Genomic DNA, 20,689 nt, shown 5'->3' on the forward strand with positions numbered 1-20,689 from the left:
CAGTTGTGAAGAACTCTCTTGTATATTTGGGCAAGTGCCTCGGACTACGACAACAGTTCTTGATGGGACAATCCACTCCAGCATGCTTCGGCAGTGCCACAAATCCTTTATTTATTTTTAAAAATATTTTTTATTATTGAATTTTTCAAAACAAGACATTGTGCTACACACGTGTATTATCTTTGACATGATGTTGGTGATCTAACAAATCCTTTGCATTCACACAACTTAAAACAACTTAAACAAATTGTACACGTCTAGGTCCGGGTGGTCCATCCAGTATTTTTTAATTATTGCCTTCGCCGTTAAATGGTATATTTTGGTGTAGAATGGCTCCACGACTACTCAAGGTTGTCTCATTGATGTTGGTCAGGGGGGGTGCCGGTTGCTGGGGTGCTAGTGTCAAGTGTTTAGGTTGTGCCGGCAGGTGAGTACTACATGGGGCACGTACGTTCAGTGGCTGGTGTTTTGTCGGTGGGTGTGGGGTGTTGTTGATGGAGTTGGGTATATCCACTGTTGGGAAGTTGTGTCGCAGCCAGCTGCATGACAGTGACTGTCTGGATGTTAGTGCTATTGCGTAGCTCATGGCGGTTTCTCATCATTTTTTGCCTCTAGCTTAGATACTAATGTGCTCCATATTTCGCAACCTGCATGTCGCAGTCCCTCGCGCGCTAATTTCTTTAGTACCTGGTACTCTGTGCGGGACCATCGCAGCATGAGGGTGTGCCAAGCTTTCAAGTCGGGCGCATTGGACGCTTTCCAGTTCATGGCTATTAGTCTTTTGAACATTACATACGCCAGGTCTGCAAACTTATGTAAGTGTTTGTGTTTTTTCGCCCTTGCCCTGAGTCCTAACAGGCAGGACTTAGGGTCCATATCCAGGACGAGGCCCGTCATTTCTGCTATTGTGTTTACCACCCCAGCCCATTCTTTTTGTACCTGAGGACACTCCCAGACCATGTGGTAGAATTGTGCCTCTGGGGCATTACATCTGGGGCAGGCCGGGTCCGACCCAGGGAACATGCGTTTGATCCTAGCTGGTGCTAAATATGTTTGGTGTATGTAATTGAACTGCGTGTAGCGGAATCTGGGGTTTCTTTACACCTCACGGGTGTGGTATAAGGCTTTTGACCATTCTTCCTGTGAGATCGGGGCCGGCAAGACGGCGTTCCACCTCTCCCTGGCTTTTACTAAATTGGGTTCAAGGGGCTTACTCAGGAGTTTGTATGAGTTGGAGACTGCTTTTGCTTCGGCGTCCCAGCTCAGCATGTGGTGTAGTGCAGGGGAGGTCTCTGGCTCTAGTTCTCCAGCCGCCCATATTTTTTTAATTGAGTGACAAATGGCGTGGTAGTCCAGGAATTGTCCCGGGCCCACCGCTGTGAGGGCTTGCATGGATTCAAACGTCATTAATTTACCTTCCTCGAAGCAGTCTCCCACTGAGTTTATGCCCGCCTCCGACCAGGCTGCGGGCGAGTGTGACCCAGCCGGGAATCCAATCCAGTGGGATGAGCGGCAAATAGGGGAGTTCTTTTGCGTCTTTGGATGTACCTCCTCCAGCATGCGTGGGCCACTGCCATCAGTGGGTTTTCGCTTACGCTCTGTTTTTTTATTTGTCAGCCATGCGAGCAGGGGGACCCCGTAGAGTCGGGTCGAAAGCCAGGCGGATTCCGCTGAATCTGGCCTATGGATCCAGTTCAGTATCCACTGTAGCTGCGCGGCCGCATAATAGAGTTCAAAGTTAGGGGGGCCCAGTCCACCTGCGTCGACCGGGCGCTGCAGCTCTTAGGGATAATGAGCGGAAGTGCCGCGAAGTAATATAGCAATCTAGGTAGTATCAGCATGTTCGCTATGGCCACCTTGCCCAGTGGTGAAAGTGGTAGTTTATTCCAGAATCGCATTGACCCCTTCATGGAGGCCATTGCTCTTCCCAGGTTACCATCCCTGAGGTCCTCTGTTTTATGATAGATGTGAACCCCTAGGTATTTAAATGTGTCGAAGCACCATTTCAGGCGACCCACTGGGGTGTTTTCTTGTTTCGGCAGGGGCCAGCTGGTTAGTGGGAATACACAGGATTTTCCCCAGTTTACCACTAGGCCCGAGATCCCTCCGTACTCAGACAGCAACTATATCACTGAGGGCAGCACCTCTCTTCCTATCCGTACATATATTAAGGCGTCGTCTGCATATAGTGATATAGCATGGTCATCTAATTATCCCCCACCTTTCCTTCATCGTGCGAACACGTGCAGCCAGTGATTCCATTGCTATGGCAAACAGCAGGGGGGTTAGGGGACAGCCCTGCCGTGTGCCCCTGTTGATCGGAAAACTCCCTGATATGACCCCACCCGTCTTCACCCTGGCCTGTGGGTTGGTGTATAGTGTCTGTAACCAGCGTGTGAATTTAGGACCAATGCCCATTTGCTGCATGGTGGCGAACAAGAAATCCCATTCTAGTGTGTCGAATGCCTTCTCGATGTCGAGTGAGATCACCATTTCCTCGTATGCTTGCGGGAGAGTGTCTCCCAACACGCTCAGCAGCCTCCGGATATTGAGAAAAGTGTTACGTTTTGGGATGAACCCATTTTGGTCTTCGTGTATCAGGGTGTGCATGCAGGGGGCTAACCTGTTGGCCAATATTTTAGCAAGTATTTTACAATCTAAGTTTAGCAGCGACAGAGGCCTGTAGGATTTAACATCAGTGGGGTCGCGTCCTTGTTTAGGAAGGACCACTATCATTGCCTCTCTCAGAGTTGGGGGTAAGGTCCCACTGGCCCACGCCTCCTCGAATACTTTCAGCAAATGGGAGTTTTAACATGTCGTAAAGGTAGAGTAGTATTCTAGTGGGAGGCCGTCTGCGCCTGGCGCTTTGTTCCTAGGCAGTTGTGCCAGGGCTAAGTTTAGTTCCCCCAATGTCAGGGGGGCCTCTAGCGTCTCCCTGTCTGCTTGTGAGAGTTGAGCCAGGGGTGAGCCCGCCAGGAAGGACACAATTTGTTGGGTGGTACATGATGTGCGTTTGGTGTATAAGTTCGTGTAATATTCCCTGAACGTATCGTTTATTTCTTCCTGCGTGTTAGCCATTGTGCCTGCACCTGTCCCTATGGCCCCGATAGGTGAGCGCTGCCGGTCTTTGCGTAGGAGCCACGCGAGTAGCCTGCCTGATCTAGCTCCTTCCATTTGTAGTCGCATCAAGTGGTGTTTATAGTTATGTCGGCGGAGTGTGGCGTCGGCGTCAGCATATTCTGCACGTGCGTCTTTTAGCACCGTGTAAGGCGTTTCGTTGCGAGCTACTGCAGTTTCTAATGCGCTTAATTTTTTTGCCAGCGTGCTGACCTCTGCATGAAGTGTGTCTCTCACCCCCCAGGTGGTTGAAATACAGTGGCCGCGGACCACTACCTTATGTGCGTCCCACTCTACTGCTCTTAGATTTGTGGATCCAACATTTATTTCCCAGTACTGTTTCAGTGCTGTGTTCAGCATATCTGTGAATGCCTGATCGTGGAGGGCTTCCACCTGTAGTCTCCACGTGGGGATCGCTGGGCGCTTCCTACCCCAGTTCAGTGTCATTTTAAGCGGTGAGTGATCCGATAGTGTTTTAGCTAGGTATTCTGTTCCGCTGACCATTGTGCAGATATCGTGGGTGCCACACACTATGTCTATTCTGGTATGTACTTATGTGGTATTGAATAGAATGAATATTCCCTTTGCAATGGATGTTTCATGCGCCATACATCACGTAGACCCAAATCACAAGCCGACGTCTGGAGTGGGCGTCTGGCGTTTCTGTTAGCTGTCGCTTTAGGGGGGTGTCCAGTGCCGGGTTAGGTATACAGTTGAAGTCCCCACCCCATGTGGCGGGGGCTTCAGGATTCACCAATAATGCTGGGGTGAGTGTGCCCAGAAATTCATATGACGCGTTATTGGGGGCATATATCCCGATTAGCGATAATTGTCTGCCGTCAAACCGACCTTCCACTGCCACATACCTGCCTCCCTGGTCTATCCTAAGCGATGTTTGGAGAAAGGGGATGCCACCAGCTGTCCATATGATATGAGGACCCCTCTAGCGAAGGCCGAATATGATGTGCCTATTATCTGTCCTCCCCACTTACCCCGCAGTTCTTGCAGGTCGGGGTCCCGTAGGTGGGTCTCTTGTAGGATTGCAATGTGTATACCCTGGCGCCTGAGGCGTGCGTGCACCCCGGATCTTTTGCTCGGCGTCCCCAGTCCCCTGACGTTCCAGGTGACTATTTCATATTGATGTGTGATGTGGTTTGCTTTTTGAGCCATGTTTTAATGTGCGAGACTGCGCCTGACGCTCTGCCATCAATTAAGGCCCTCCCGGTACCTCCCAGCCCTGACATGTCCGTGGTTGACCCCATCAGTCTCGGCAATGTTCCCTATGTTATGAGCAGACCTGTAGTGTACAAACTAACTTTTACCCCCCTTCCCTCCCCAACTGGATCCCCTACCCTACTGTGAACTCGGAACAAACTACACACCCCGCGGGTGTGTGAACAAACCTGTGTCCATGTGGATGTCTGTGGGGGGTGTGATTTTACCGACCAGATGTGGCTCGTTATGGGGGCTCACATCTTTCCGCAGACCCGGTCTGCGAATATTGTTGGGCACTCCCGGGGTAGACTGTTCCCTCCCCCCTATGCCCTGTCGCTGCCAGCAGTGCGCCAAGCGGGGATAGGAACATTTTTCAAAAGATACATAGCTACAGGTGTGGTGGCCACCCACATTTAGTGGCGTACACATTGTCCTGTGCTGTCCATCAGTTTTAGCAATCAGTTCAAGCAGGGGGAGGGACTCGGCAGCTCACAGTCAAAGTGCGTCTGTGGTTCTGGGGGTAAACTCCAGACCCTTTAGCACGTCCGTTAGTGTAGAGTCCGAGCTGATCGAGTCTGACTCCGAGCCGTCCTCGGGGTGTGACCTGAGGGCCTCAAAAGAGTTCTGTGTTAGCAGGGGAGTTTCTTTCAGGACCTTAGCTCTTTCTTCTGCAGCCTGTTTCTCCGTGGGTTGTCCCCTGGTGCGTCTCTTGGTGCGTTTCCGTGGGGAGGATATTAGCCAGTCTTCGCCAGTGCCATCGCCATCCTGGGGGCGAGCGAGCCCTTTGACGTGGATCCACGTCCAGGCATCCTCCGGGGAGGTAAACACGTGGGTGCGTTCATCGGTTGACACTCTTAATTTAGCAGGGAACAGTTAGGCGTACTTGATGTCATGCTCGGGTAGATGCTGTTTTATTTTGTGGTAAGAGTTGCGTTGTTTTTGTACCTCTTGAGTGAAGTCTGGGTAGGCGCTAACGACTGAGTCCTCATATCTGAAGGGCCTTTGTTGCGGAACTGCTGCAGTATTGCATCGCGGTCTCTAAAATTTAGGAACCTGGCTATCAGCGGTCTTGGCGGTTGGCCCGGACCCGGGGGTCTTCCCGTGATTCTGTGCGCCCTTTCCACAGAGAAGAACTTCGATGGGGCCCCATTCAGAACTTCTTTGATTAGCCAGTGTTCCAGCAAGAGTTCCGAGTTTTGATCCAGTGATTTTTCAGGGAATCCCAAGAACCGTACGTTGTTGCGACGGGATCTACCTTCTGCCTCTTCCGCTCTTCTCCACAATGCCTTCACCTCTGCGTCCAGGCGGAGAATTGTTTTTGGTTGTCCGACACCGTGGGAGTCAGTTCACTTAGTGCCTCTTCCGTTGACTTCACTCTCTCAGATAATTTGCGATGGTCTACTCTGAGTAGGTTCAGGTCTTGCGATACCGTATCTATTCTGTTTTCCAGTGAGGATTTAGTGTCCATGATTGCCTGTAGCACTTTTTCAAATTGTGATGAGTGGGCCTGAAGTGTGCTTTCCAGCGACTGTAAGGTTGGTATTAGCTGTTGGTCGCCAGGTGTTGGTCCATGTGTACTTCGATCTTGACTTTTCGCAGATTTGGATTTCCCGGCCATTTTTCCTGACTTCTAAGGGCCCTCCGAGTTGCTGCACTGCCCCACCGGACACGATCCGGGCGGTTGGTTGCGCTGGTGGCGCACCCGCGCCTCACCGTTTGTCTCCTCGCCTCACGCGCACTCACGTGGCCACTTGTGTTCTCCGAACAGTCCAGGCAGAGGCATTGTGCCCCGGTGACCTGCCGCCGATGGGCACCCCATGATCTGGAGCTCTGGCCCCCTTGGCGTCCTCCAAGTGAAGTTTTAGCCTCCGGATGGTGAGGAGGAGGCAGGGGGCGGGCAGGATCCCCGAGCCGCAGGGCCCATCGACTAACGAAGAAAAAAGAGAGGGGGGTAGCTGAACCCTCTCTGCCCCAGCCGGGTCCCCCACAGACGTCAGGCTCCTGGCACTGGATCCGCGGGGGGGGGAGATCCGCTGTGTGTGCCGGGCCAGGGAGTCGCCGGCCCGGTTCCAGAAGCCCCCGGTGTCACCGCCGCGGCCGGGCGCTCTTTTAATAGGGCGGCGCCGCGCGCCTTCGTCCAATTCTGGGATAGGCCGGGTCACGTGGGTGCCCCACGGTCTGTGGCAGCGAGTACTTAACGCGGCCCCCAGGTCCGTTCTGGGGGCTCGCCTCGCGTGAGGAGGTTGGGCGGCACGCCCAGGGGCCGGGGCGCCGGAGCCGCAGCGTCCGCTCCCCCCCAGCACGAGCAGAAGGGAAAAACAGAGATAAGGATAAAAAGGGTGGGAGGGGGTGTGGGGGGGGGGGAATAGGGCCCAAGTCAAGGTTCGTCCCCCCTCGATGCAGGCCCCTCCCGCTGCCGCGCACTCACCGCGCGCCCGGTCCTGCGGGCCGGGCCGCGGGACGCACTCTTAACGGGGTCGGCCGCCGCGGCCTCCCCGGAGCTTCCGGACTCCCGGCGGCAGCTCTCTGCTCCTTTTCGGTCGGCTCTGTCGATGGGGGCCGGCTTCCCGAGGGCAGACCCTGCTTCCGCAGTCGGCGAATAGCGCCCCGGGAGCGCCCTGCAGATGTTTTTCAGCGAGCCCGGGACGGAGCGCTCAGTTAAGCGTCCTTCTCGGCCGCCATTTTAGCTCCTCCCCCGGCAATGCCACAAATCCTATGCTTCAGTGATGGTGACAGTGACCGAGCCACTCACGATCTCAAGAGTCTCTGTTAGACTCACTGTACTAGGGACAACTGCCCTTGCCCATATTCTTCCAGGTAGGATTCTCCAGGTGTTACAGGACATAGAGATCGGACTTCCTCCAGATCAGGCTACAGATGATGTCCCGTTCCCTATTTGAAACTGATAGACTGGTTGCTCAGTAGTCCTCGGGGTATTTTGTGAAGCACCCCTCCTTTGTCAAAGAGATCTTGGAACAACAAGTAGTTCAACAACTCATAATTGGTTATCTGTACAGGAGACAGTGGATGTGATTCTCTGTCAGTATTTTCAGAACTCCTTATGTTTCATCCCCCTTCATATGGGGGTCATTTCCAGTTTGGAGCACCCACAAAATAGGCACAAAGGGGTGTGAGCAGACAGCAGCTGTCTATTAACAGCCATGTTGACAGTAATCTGGAAGAGATCCGAAAGGCTAACCTCTTCTGCAAATACCAACTGCCTCCTGGGGTTCTATTCCCACCCCCTTTGGGTTTCAGTGGTTCATGTCCTCTCAGGTGTTACTGACGTTCTCCAACTTGTCATTTCCCAGGCTATACAGGACAGTTATGACACAGCCAAGTTCACAAATCATTGTGGCTTGAACACCATTGATTTCATCAAGTGAGCCGTTGGCACTAGTGTTGCCATTTGCTGCCATGCCTGGCTGCGGTCCACCGAATTTTAGGCAATGTCTAGCTGTCCCTTAAGGACATCCCTTCTGGCAGGACTTGCATGTTTGGGGACAAGTCAGACTCCACTCCTGTTCGGTTCAATGAGAGTACGGCCACGGAATGCTCCCTGGGATTATCTGCCTCACCTCTCCATCTCCATCTGCATTAACCCACCCGCTCCTTTTGCTGCTTGAGCAGCGGGTGCCCCATACTTGTCAGGAAATCCAACCTTCTCAAGGCACCCAGCAGTTTTTAGATCAAGGCTGCGGTGCCCACGGCCCCTGAGGTTAAGGTCAACGGCTGCCTAGTCCACTTTGCCATACCTGTTAAACCCATTTAGAGTGTCCTCGGCGGAGAAAATACACCCGGTGTGAGGCAGCATCTGACTATGCTTGCCGGATTGGCAGGCCATAACATCAAAGAGGTGGGTCCTGCAAATTGTTTGGCAGGGATATGCCCTACCCTTCATTCTTTCGCCACCTCAGTTTCCACCGTTTCCTCAACTGACAGAGGACCATCCGTTTACTCTGCAGCAGGAAGTTCAAGCCATTTTGGCCAAAGGGGCTATCGATAGGCTATCCAGGCCAGAAGTAGGATGTGGGTGTTATTCCCTGTACTCTTTGATGGACAAGAAAGACCACGACGTGGTCGTATTTAAGACTTGCTCCCTTTCTACACTTTCCTCCAGAAGGGAAAATTCAAAATGCTCACACTGTACCAGGTCTTGTCTGCCCTCAACCCTGCAGATTGGATGGTAACATGGCTGTAGGAAAATATCCTTTGTTGGCATGGTTACCCCCACATTTTGCCTGCTGTCAGTGTGTTTTTGACTGTTTCCACTGGGATCCTGCTAACCAGGACTCCAGTGGATGTGCTCTCTCCCTCTAAATTTGGTTACTTAGGACTTTGCACACCCCACAATTGGCATACTGGTGCCCCCATATAAGTTCCTAATATATGGTACTTGGGTACCCAGGTCATTGGGGCACCAGAGGGTCCCCATGGGCCTCAGCATGTATTGTGCCACCCATTGGAGCCCATGCAAAATGTGTCTGCAGGCCTGCCATTGCAGCCTGCGTGAAAAGGTGCATGTTCTATTTTACTACAGGTCACAGCAGCAGGTCACTGTAAGTCACCCCTATCGTATGCCCTCCTATCCCAGAGGGCATGGTGCAGGAACCTGTGTGTGAGGGCACCCCTGCATGAGCAGAGGTGCTACTTTGAACTCCAGCTCCATTGCACTGTACTTCATAAGTATGGGGAAGCCTGTGTCCAGCTACATAATGGTAACTCCGAACCTGGGCATGTTTGGTATCAAACTTGTCAAAATCATACCCCAATACTGTTGCCAGTATTGGTTGTATGATTCCGTGTTCTCTGGGGCTCCTTAGAGGACCCCCGGCATTGCTCCTTCCAGTCTTCTGGGTTTTTCCGGGCAGCCAGAGCTGCTGCCACCCCTCAGACAGGTTTCTGCCCTCCTGCTGCTTGACCAGCTCAGGCAGAGGAAGGCAGAACAAAGGATTTCCTGTGGGAAAGGGAGGTAACACCCCCTCCCTTGGAAATAGGTGTTACATGGCTTGGGGGGGGGGGGGGTAGCCTTCCCAAGCCACCGGTATGCTTTGAAGGGCACATTTGGTGCCCTCATTGCATAAATCGGTTTGCACCAGTCCAGGGACCCCTGTCCCTGCTATGACGCCAAACTGGACAAAGGAAAGGGGGAGAGGGGGAGTACCCACTCCCCTGTCCATCATCACCCTAGGGGTGGTGCCCAGAGCTCCTCCAGGTGGCCACTCAATTCTGCCACCTTTAATCCAAGGTGTGGAGAATGCCCCTGGGAGCATCTGAGTGCCCAGGTCAGGTAGGTGATCTCTCGCTTGAAGATGAATTTCACCTAGAGTGGAACTCTGTACTCCTGTGTGCCTTTCCATTGATACCACTTGTGCCCCAAGTTCTCAAGAAGATTAGGACCAACAGGGCCCGAGTCATCCTAGAGGCTCCAGACTCAGTATGGAGAGCATGCTATCCAGAACTCCTGGGCTTGAGCATATGCCCTCTGATTAGGCTGCCCCTCTATTGGGATCTGCTATCGCAGCAGAATGGTCGGGTTCTCCTCACCAGGCTGCACAATCTCCAACTTCATGCATAGAGATTGGGTGGCGCCAGCTGAATGTTTTTGATCTCCCTCTGGAGATAGTTGATATCTCCGTGTCAGTCAGGTGTACCTCGACAAAGACTGTATATGCCTCTCTCTGGGACAAGTTTGACCCCACCCCTATTGTCTGATGTACTGTTGTTTGTTCCATCTTTCGTATGGCAAGACCTTACTTTGGGCACTTTTAAAGGTTATCTTTCGGCCCATTCAGCTTTCCTGTGATTGCCTGATCAGCCTTTGTTATTTAAATCAACTGTTGTGATCAGGTTTTTGAAAGGGCTGCAGCATATAGTTCCTCCCTCCCCTTCTGTGATGTTCCAATGGTACCTCATACTCACCTTTACTTATTTATTGTGTACTTCATTGGAAGTGCTCCATAGCTTTTCTCTATGGCTCCTCGCCATCAAAAATGTGTTCCTAATTGTGATCACCTTTACATGGCTTGTGAGTATCTTCAGGCTCTGTGTTCATCCACCATAACCACCATTTTCCCCGATAAGGTGGTTCTGAGAAATACGGAATCCTTTTTACTGAAAGTTGTCATGCCGTTCTGTTGTGTAGCCATTTTAGTTATAGCTTCATGCACTTTATTTTAGCAAACTAGGCCTGCCGCTGTGCACTTTAACCTAAATATATTTTATTCAGCTTTGTTTATTATTTTAACAGTAGCCACATATGCGGTCTTGTTTTATTTCTATCTAGCTGTTCTTTGCCTAGGTCAGCACTGCGTTCTTAAACAAGACATTTCTTTCACTCTGTGCTTTTCTTAAGGCTGCAGTAAGATAGGTTGCCGGTAAACATGGTAACGCTTTGTCTCTGGTGTTCATAGAAACATACACATCCTTATGTAGGGACATTTTCTCAGAACATAAACTGTTTTATTATAAAAACACTTCTCTGCCCCATACACGTTAGAGGGAGATTCCAGCCAGATGACCACGACTGTAAGCTGATTGCTTTGCTACAGCTGATTATGTAGACTACAGGCTTCTTGCCCAGGTATGAGGGATATCATCTTCCCAGGGGAACCTGAAGATCAGAACTAGAGCTTAACGTGCTGTGCTCTAACATAGCCTAGGTAGGAGCTATTTTTAATGATTCTAGTGACAATATGGTAGCGCTATTTTTATGCTTCACTTTCCTTGTCACAATTCTACTCCTGTCATGCTTTATCATCCTGGTTATTGCAGTACATGCTTTATTATCTAAGATGGAGTTGCTTCATTTAAGCCTTATTGAAACATATACTGCCTCTGATTGTCCTTGTATATGTAAGACTAATGTAATGAGAGAAACAGATGCGATCTGAGTGACCACGATTTCCCTGAGGAATCAATTGTGTCATGCGCTCGGTTGCCCAATCATCCCTTCTCTTGGGAAGAGATGAGGCACTGCTAATTAGCCGGAGCAAAACCTGGATTAGGCCAACAGGTGTCACCTGTAGTGGGGTAGACTCAGTCCCCCACAGCCCAAGTGATTCTGCTGCCCAAATCCAGTAGTCTCATTAGAATAATGAGAGCCTACGCGACAGTTCTATGGTGCTCAAACCATCACCCTGCCGGCGTTCTGTGCTCGCCTCACCCACATAAGGAGGGTTACCAAATGTAAGTTACTTGTTCTTCTCTGCATTTGAAAGTGCCAATGCAGATATATGACATTAATATGAAGAATTATTTTGAACACTCAGCGAAATATTAGGCTTCTGTTAGGCTTCAGTTCCACACACCTAAATATGAACTCATGGACAAAGATTCTATGATGCTTTTCTATGGAAGCAAGTTATGAAAAAGATGTTTCAGGGTCCGCACACACAGCAGGAGATTATTAAAATGTTTGACTTTACTGAAGACTCCTGCAGTGCAGAACCAGGAAAAGGTTATATACCTGTAGTCATCTTGTGCACTGAGCCAGTACCCCATAGATACAAATGTGTAGTCTGACAAGGTATAAGTAATGTAATTATAGATGTTAGTGGTGGGAATTTAGTGGTTGGTGTACAGAACTTCAGATTTATATTTAAAGTTAGTATAAGTAGCCTAATTACTATAAAATATTCTGGCTTTGTGGATGTTCACCATATATTCCGATTCTATCGGGGGAACCCATTTTTCATCACTAGCTCACACTTATGTATTTGCATAGATCTGCAAACGTATAGATTTTCTACAAATCTTAATGCAGTCTTCGTAGATCTTGATTTTGTAAATAGGAGTCTGGGATTTTGCTGTTACCAAAGTTGCAGTTAAGTGTGCAGATCATTTTGTGAATGGATCCTTACTAATTTACCTGAGTTTATGTCCAAGCTCCTCCTCCGCGAACAGAAATCCTGTTTCCTACCCCGATATCTCCAGCTTGTTTCGTCACATCCATTTTGTTACCTGTCACTGTTGTGAAATGGAGTGGTTAGGTTTTAAGGACATTTATTTATGTGTGCTGTGCATATGACTGAGAGTACATCATAGGACAATGCTCCCTTTACTGAGGCTTCATGTATTCTGCAAGGTTATGTTTTCACTGTATGTCACTGTATGGATTGAGATGTTTGGACTATTGTTATTTTGGCAATTACTTTGGGCATTAAGGTGATTTTTACACATATCACATTTTCCTTATTTAGTTGTCATTCAGGGCATGAGTAATGCTGTGATGTTAATTTGTGATGAGCAGAAATATGAAGGCAGCAGGAATGAGTAATTTCAGTGCATCTCTATTTTTCACATCTCTTTTGTACACTAGAGTCAATATGTCTACCCATCTTTTCTTTCTGTACCATCTGGCATGATCAGCTGTTGTGTTACCAAGTGTATGATATTCACCATGGTTTTATCAGAAACTGAAATGGTGTTAGTCTGCAAAAATCAGTAATACAGATAAGGCTTTTACCACACCGGTTAATTAGTGGATTTCTCTTTTTTATAGTAAAAAATGCCTACTAGAGAGACTGCTCCTTTTGATTTCTGATTTTAGAAAACCCCCCTAGAGAATCCATAGTGACTGATCTTGTCCCCAGCTTGTTGGTAGTTTGGACTTGGGTAGGCGAAAATAACCAATTTCCAGGCTCCTTCCCAATAAAAATTTGAATCAACCTAAGAAACTAAGGGTCACACCTTTCTTCTACTAAACATGGCTGCTCGAATTTTTCTGTTAAACTGTATACAATTGAAATAAGATGTGTATAATTCTGGAATATTTTCCTGTAGCATAAGGAGTGTTGAATGCATGATAGAGAAAATCGGCCTTACAACTGTATTGTATATTTGTGGACGAAGAGGCATACACAAGCTATCGTATACATTTCTTTTAGGAGAAACTGTCACTCACTATACAGTGGTGTCAACCTACTCAGCACTGCATTTGTTGCAATTTCAAGACATGCCTTCCTTTGGACTTTTGAGTCACAATCACTATGCTCTAGTTTGATTCTAAGGGCACATTTGCATACTTTTCTCTTCATGTGCTTTACGCCAGCTTCTATAAAAGAATAGCAGTCAGAGCCACCAATTTCACTTTATCTAAACTTCACAGGAAACTGTTACACTGCTTGATCATAGTGTCTGGTGTTGATGTTTTCTGTGTTACTAATACACTTACTATCTTTCAAGTTTTATATTGTGAAAGAAAACCGTGGCAATGAAGGTACCTGTGTAGGAGTTTCACGGTGGCCAGTGCACGACTTTAACCATCGCACTACCTCGGATATGTGGCTATATAGAGCTTACAGTGGCAATCTGTACCACAATGGCGAGCAGACTTTGACATTATCAAGTTTTACACAAGGAGATTTCATCACCTGTGTGTTGGATATGGAAGCAAGAACTATTTCATTTGGTAAAAATGGAGAGGTAACATTTATCATCTAACTAAATTCATATTTTTTTTAATATAAATGTGTAGTTAATTTTAATTATTACGAGCATTAAATAGAGTTAAGTATTTATTACAAATAACTTGTTCTGTAGCCCCTTGCTTTGTTCCGCTAAGTGAAAATGTGTGTATTGTAAAGCAGTAGTCTCTTAGGAAGCAATGTCCTTTTCAAATGTGTGTTCAAGCTTCATAGCAATAGGCACACTAGTCAAATAATTGTTTACCATTTATTGTTTTGGTAGAGTTGAGATTGTCTTCTTGAAAATATTTTCTGTATATTAGGGTGAAACAAATTGTCCTGACACTTCTAAATGTTTGTCTAGTAACATATTTTTTAAGGAACAGTTTACTTTGCATTTCCACCTAGGAGCCCAAACTTGCATTTGAAGATGTGGATGCAGCAGAATTGTACCCATGTGTCATGTTTTATAGCAGTAATCCTGGAGAAAAGGTAACACACTTATTCATAAAGTTTTCTCGTTAAGAACTATGTATGAGGATAAGTTGAGATGTTACAGTTAAGTGAAATGTTAATAAACTTACCACTGTTACAGTAGCTGCAGTACATTCCAGATCTTTTGATTTAGTACTTGTCTACTAATTTTTAATGGATACTTCTAACCACAGATTCCTTACTTTGTGAATATTCCCCTGGCTCTGGAAACTTTTAAAGAAGAATTCCTTTGAGCTGGTAGGTGATGTTGTGCAGGTCCGAGCCAACATTGTTCTCTGTAGGTAAAGAGCAGAGCCGCTGCACCCTTGGTCACTGATGTCAGTACCTTTCTTTCTGTGCCTTCAGATGCTGATCTGGAGCATCCCCTTTGTATTAAACACCTATTATATTGTTAACATTTTACCAGCGTGCAAGACTAAATATCACCCCCTAAGGGACTGTTACAAACAGATGTCTGTGACAGACCCTCATGAGATGTCTTTGGTGCCAGGGTTCGGAACACAACTTCAGGGCCTGTGATGACTACGCCTACTTGAAGGCCGTACGGTACAGTGAGGATAAACCTGTGTCACCAGACATAGGAAAACTGCACGCCATAACCGGTCAATGTCAAAAGCCGTTCCTGGGCCCAAAGTAGTCTGTCGAAGGCTTTGGGTAAGTCTGCAAAAAAGAAGAAGTTAAAGTGGGAATCCCCTGAGATGCCAGCAAGGTCATTCATGTGCCTCCCGGTCTCCTTTTCTGATATCTATTTGAGCCGATTCAGAGGCTAGTCCAAATGCACCCCTAGTTCCTGTATGTGTTAATGACATCACAGCAAAATGAGGCTATCTAAGAGACCATGCAGCCCGTGTTTGCTACCTTAGTGGTTTCCTAATATTTCAGAGGAAACTGCAAAAGGTCTGCAGTTATAGCTACTGGGCCTTGATTGGATCAGTGGCAAACCTCTTGCCTACCCCACCCAGATTTGACAGTGGTGATATATGTATTGCAGTAGGGTTTGGGGGCAATCTGGGACAGGTGGACATCTGAGGCATCTGGTCTCCAGTGGAGGGTTGGCTGCACATGAACCTGTTGGAACTATGGACCATTTGCCTGGCCCTTAAGGCCTTCCTACTGTCCATCAAAGGGAGGCTGGTGCAAGCTCTCACAGATAACATGGTACTGCAACAAGCAAGGTGATATGGGTTCCTGGGTCCTGTGCCATGAGATTTTGCTTCTCTGAAGGTGGCTAGAGTGCCAGGGCATCTATCTGATTGGCAACCCCCTAGCGAGGTCCATGACTGCCTGGGCTGACAACCTAAGTAGACATCACTGTGCAGATCAGGAAGGATGTCTACATCCCAAGGTGGTTCAGTGCATCTTCCACCAGATTGTCTGTATCATTTTGCCACCATTGAGAACGCACAGTATCCTCAATTTCCGTATTTGTTAAGACATGTATTATGATTGGAATGAAACCAGGGATTGCCGTACACTTACCGAACACTACCTCTCCTACCTGAAGAAGGTCAAGAGCAATTGGTCCCAAGTCATCCTTGTGGTTCCAGATTGTGCCAGGAGAGTGTGGTACCTGGTATCTTCTGAACATGAGCATCTGTCCTACGATCAAGCTACTGCTTTGGGAAGACCCCCTGTCTCAGAAACAGGCCCCTTAACCCAAATCTGCCCAATTTTTACCTCGTTTCCCTGCATGGAGATGGAGTAGCAGCAGTTAAGTGCTTTCAGTCTGCCACCTGATGATGTCATCCTTGCTGCCAGATGCCTTTCCTGATAATCCATTTAAATCAGGTCCTGAAGCAAATTTGTAGCCTGGTGTGGTGCTTGGAACAGGGAAAGCTATTGGACATCTTTTGCAGTGGGCACTGTAAAAGGTTATCAGGCCTTTTGGTCTTTTTGCATTTACTGGACCAACCGTCCTTGTTAACATTTTACAGATGTTCACTCCAAGCCATTTGTGATGCTATAGTCAGAACTTCACTTGAACTTCACATTACCATATGTGTATTCCTACAGAGCCTGTACCTAGCTGCTTGATGCATCATCTGACCTTGAAGACTCTCTTCCTCATTGCGATTACATCAGTTCGTCATATGAGTTAATTAGAGGCGCTGCCAGTGCAACCAACCTTCATCAGGTTTTTTCTGGTGCTGAGGACTCAGGCTGTCTACTTACCGAAAGTTGTGGCTCCCTTCCAGTTTGGGCAGTTCATCACACTACCTGCATTCTTTACTCTTTCTCACCCTTGAAAGAGGAGAAGAGGCTCTATTGGTTGGAGCAAAAGGGCTTTAAGCCTTTACATAGATCGTACCAATAACCATTGAGTGGACTCTCAACTTTTTATGAAATTCTCCAGAACAAAGAAAGGGAAGGCTATGGGAAGTGGGTCCTATCAAAATGGACAGTCTTCTGCATTAAAATCTGCTGTGCGCTGACCACTATGAAGCCCTTAGAAGGTCCAAGAGTTAATTCCACCATGTCAAATGCAACTGTTGGTACGAGAGGTGCATGTCCTTTATATCTACAAGGCTATGTCACTTGGACATTGGTGAATATGTTCACAAAGCACCAGTACTCTGACAGCCAAATCCAGAGGGAAAGACCGTATGCTTGGTTTTGCAAGGGTTTTTGGTTTGTGCCCACTCTACATCCCCTCCACCTTGGAGAGTTACTGCTTTGATATCTAGTCCAAGGTCAGGATTCTGTGGTTAAAAGTATCCACATATCTAATATAGACTACTTCTAGCAGCAGATTCCTTACCTTTAAATTCTCCCCAGGTGTCAGACTGGATCCAAAAGATTTCTCGTGAGCTAGTACCCCTGCACACTGGTAGGTGGCGTTGATCGGCTCTGCGCCTGTCGTTGCCCTGGAAGTGATGTTGCAGTACCTATTTAGGCGCTACCTAGGACCGCTGATGTCAGTTCTTTTCTTTTTGCACCAGAACGTGCGCTGATCCAGAGAAAAGCTGCCAGCTTTTGACTGACCTTTTTCGACATTTTGTCCAAAAAAATTTAGGTTTTTCCTCCTGGTTTGTCGAGGATGTCATTGTGGAAGGCGAGTTTTAAGCTCTGCAGAGTATGTCACTGGCCGATGTCGGTGACGGATCTGCACTTTGTCTGTGGTGTTTGGAGTGCAAACATGACCTGAAGTCATGCTCCGATTCTCAAGCCAATCATCCAAAGGCTTTAAGGGGGCGTTGCCTAAAGCTGATGGTGGCCCTGCACGCAACACTGTGCAGGTTGATGTCCTGGTCGAGTGGAAGATCCCAAGAACGGTTGCGGATTCAGAACTCGTCTTCATCCCATTCCAAGTCCTCAGGACGATCGGGTAAGTCAAGGCACAAGAAGAAGTGCATGAAGTCAAAGGGGTCTTCAACTTCTTGTCAACTGTTAGTGCATGGACGAGGGAGCGTCGGCATTCTAGGCCTCATTCCTCGGAACATGCGCCTAGCCGGCTCCATGCCTCCTTGACTCTCCGGGAGCCAGAACAACCTCTGCCCAACTCAAGGAGTTTTACGAGACCATGCGCCTCATTTTTATACTGAGACTCCATTGGTGTGCCTTTGGGCCCAGCTAACTCGGAAGGGGTCCCATCTGGTTCTGCCCTGGCGGCTTCGGTGCCAGCGGGCCTCCAATGAACCAGTCTTGGATCTAGACCGGCGGCGGTCGTACCATCTCAACCTTCCCCAGCGCCAGTCCCGATGCCTGCGCTCCCGGCAATTCCAGTGGCAGCATCCCCGTTGTCATCCCCAACATGAATCCCAACGGCCACTCTTATGCTGGAAGGAGCCTTGCCTCCTAGATCAGCGCCTGAGCCATATTCCCTTGGGCTAGGCCTCGGGGAAGACTGGGAGGGGAACCCCTGGACCCTTTAGAATACCAGCCTTATGGACAAGAAACCATGGACTAATGTGAGGATCTGGGTGAAGCCCGTGGACTAGATACTTCTCCAGATACTAGTATGTTATCTTCCCCTACTGTGGCTATGGAGGAGGGAGCTTCCTACACAGTGGTGGTGTGGAGGGAAGTTGAGGTCTTAGATCTTTAACTACCCTCAGTGGCAATCAAGACTAATCTCTTGACAGAGGTGCTACAACTGAGAGCCTCCACCTCAGAACCCTTATACTCCTGTACAATGGTGCCTCCACAGACATAATTTTGGGTACCTGGCCTAAACCTAGCACAGGGGCTCCTGTGAATATGATTCTCTTCCAGGGGATCCTCATCAATAGTCATAAACATTGAATATTCCCGCCCTTGTGCGGGGACCCCGGAGCATATATAAAATACACACATATTATACATGTGTAAAAACAGCAATGCAGGCTATAATGTTAAAAACAGGCTAAAATGCTTTATTTCTATGAAGTTTTTTTTCTTGTTTTTTGTTTTTATATTATAAAACTACAATAGAGAATAAATATTTACCCAAGCCCCCAAAACTGGGCTTAGGAAAGTAAGCAGCAGCAAACTCTAGAGGAAAAAGAGAAAAAACTGCATTGAAAAACAATGAAGCATTCTTAGCCAATAGGCTGCATGCAGGTTAACACAGGAGAACCATAAAAACTTTGGCACTGTGCCTTTAAGACCCTGAGCACCTCCAGTATCCCACCATGCCTCAGGGGTGAAGGAAAGGTGACAGTTGGTTCACAGTTAGGTCAGTTCTTTTTTCCGGCTTCTTCTGAGAGGATCCTGGAGCATTGAGCTCTCAGTTTTTCTGAGTTTTTCTCAGAAAAATCCTTTAAAAAAGCTTTTTTTTTTCCTTTTTCATTCGACAAATAACATCTTTGTCTGAGCTTGGCAGTTTTTTCCTGACAGAAAAATGCCTTCACTTTTTGTCAAATGCCCTGCTTGTGGGAAGAAGAAGGCCCAGTCAGATCCACACTCTCTGTGTATAGTGTGCCTGCCTCAGTCACTGCCCTGACACTTGTAAGTACTGCAAGAATATGTCAAAGAGGACTCTGAAGGACAGAGAAAAGATCAGGCTACATGGGCTTCAGGAGAGGCAAAGAACATCGTCCTCTTCACTTCCCAGACAACCAGCAGGCCATTCTCAGGAGAGAATGGCTTGGTCGACGTCAGCAGGTAGGAAAGTACCTGTTTGTTCCCCGTCGACGTCGTCGCTACCACCGTCTCACTGGCATAAATCGCCGTCGACGGCGACACACCCGACGTCGAAGGAAACGGCGTAGAGGGAACATCATCACAGGGGCAGGTCTCCGTCGACGGCAGCCCGCCGATCGACGTCGAGCCATCGCCGGCGTGCCCGGTCGCCGCCAAAGGCTGTGCGCCCCCCGACATCAAGAGACACGACGTCGAAATCGCCACGACGGCATGAGAGACATCCGCCGTCGGCTTCCCACCGCTCCACGTCGAGGCACACGACGGTGAGCAGGTCGAGGTCCAAAGATCGCCGTTCGACGTCAAGGCACTCTGCATCGAGACACTCAACGTCGAGGCACTCAACGTCGAGGCAAGAGCAACCGGCGGTGCGCCCTTCGACGTCGACACAGCCATCGACGTCGACACAGGTTTTACCTGTCCCACAGGGAATAGAACATCGCCCCACGCCAGACAAGGCCGCGCCATCTCCAGTGGTCTCCATACCGAGCGACTCTTCTCGGTCAAGAGCGGCATCATCTGGGCATGTCTCGCCCATCAATCTATCTCCAAGATGGCTGGAGAGCCTTAACAGACCAGCGGCCTCCCCAGATTCGCAATATTCGCGAATGTACTCGCCTACTGCCTCCCTGCCAAGAACGCCATCACCGACAGCAAGAGCAAGACGGGCTCGTTCTGCTCCTCGTCAAACGGCCGCGAGGCCTAGGCGCTCTGCTACAACGTCTCGCAGCAGGTCTCGTTCTCAACGACGATCCAGGTCTCGTTCACCAAGAAGATCACCCTCTTGGTCTTCGTCAGGTTCATCTGTCGGGCGTTACCCACCCTAACAGATTCACCACCTGCTAGGGTCTCACCGGTGGATGACATTACCACGTTTAACGAGGTGCTGCTAAGAGGAGCGCAGAAACTAAACATAGAAGTTCCAGAGCCATCTACCTCCTCGTCAGTCATCTTTGAGACTCTACAACCGAGATCAGCATAAAAAAAGCTGCTGCCTCTAGTGCCTGGTTTGTTGCAGCCAACCATGGACACTTTTCTGGCCCCAGCCTCGCTCAAATCTGCCCCGGCTAGGATTCTCAAAAAATACAAGGCTCCCGAACAGGACCCTTTGTTCCTCAGGAAGGATCCGCCACCGGACTCGGTAATAATAGCTGCAGCCCGAAAGACCCACTCGGTGGCATCATCATCCACGGTCCCCCCGGATAAAGAGAGCAGGCATCTAGACTCTCTGGGGAGAAAGATATGCCGGACGGCGGCTTCGGCAATGAAAGTCTCCAGTGCTTCTGCACTCCTGGGCAGGTATGATCGTTCTCTGTGGGACTCTCTCAATAGATTCA

At 48.7% G+C, this 20,689-nt stretch overlaps 1 protein-coding gene across 12 annotated transcripts in view; it reads left to right on the plus strand.

The window, feature by feature from the left end:
* Nucleotides 1–20,689, plus strand: part of HERC1 (HECT and RLD domain containing E3 ubiquitin protein ligase family member 1) — a 1,155,039-nt gene that overhangs the window by 512,995 nt on the left and 621,355 nt on the right. For all 12 annotated transcript variants that reach the window (XM_069222059.1, XM_069222062.1, XM_069222061.1 and 9 more), the window contains exons 35-36: nucleotides 13,519–13,758; nucleotides 14,148–14,231. In XM_069222059.1, the coding sequence (XP_069078160.1) occupies nucleotides 13,519–13,758; nucleotides 14,148–14,231 (324 nt within the window). The remainder of the gene's footprint in view (nucleotides 1–13,518; nucleotides 13,759–14,147; nucleotides 14,232–20,689) is intronic.

The sequence above is a fragment of the Pleurodeles waltl genome, chromosome 3_1, assembly GCF_031143425.1.
Source record: "Pleurodeles waltl isolate 20211129_DDA chromosome 3_1, aPleWal1.hap1.20221129, whole genome shotgun sequence".
NCBI lineage: Eukaryota > Metazoa > Chordata > Amphibia > Caudata > Salamandridae > Pleurodeles > Pleurodeles waltl.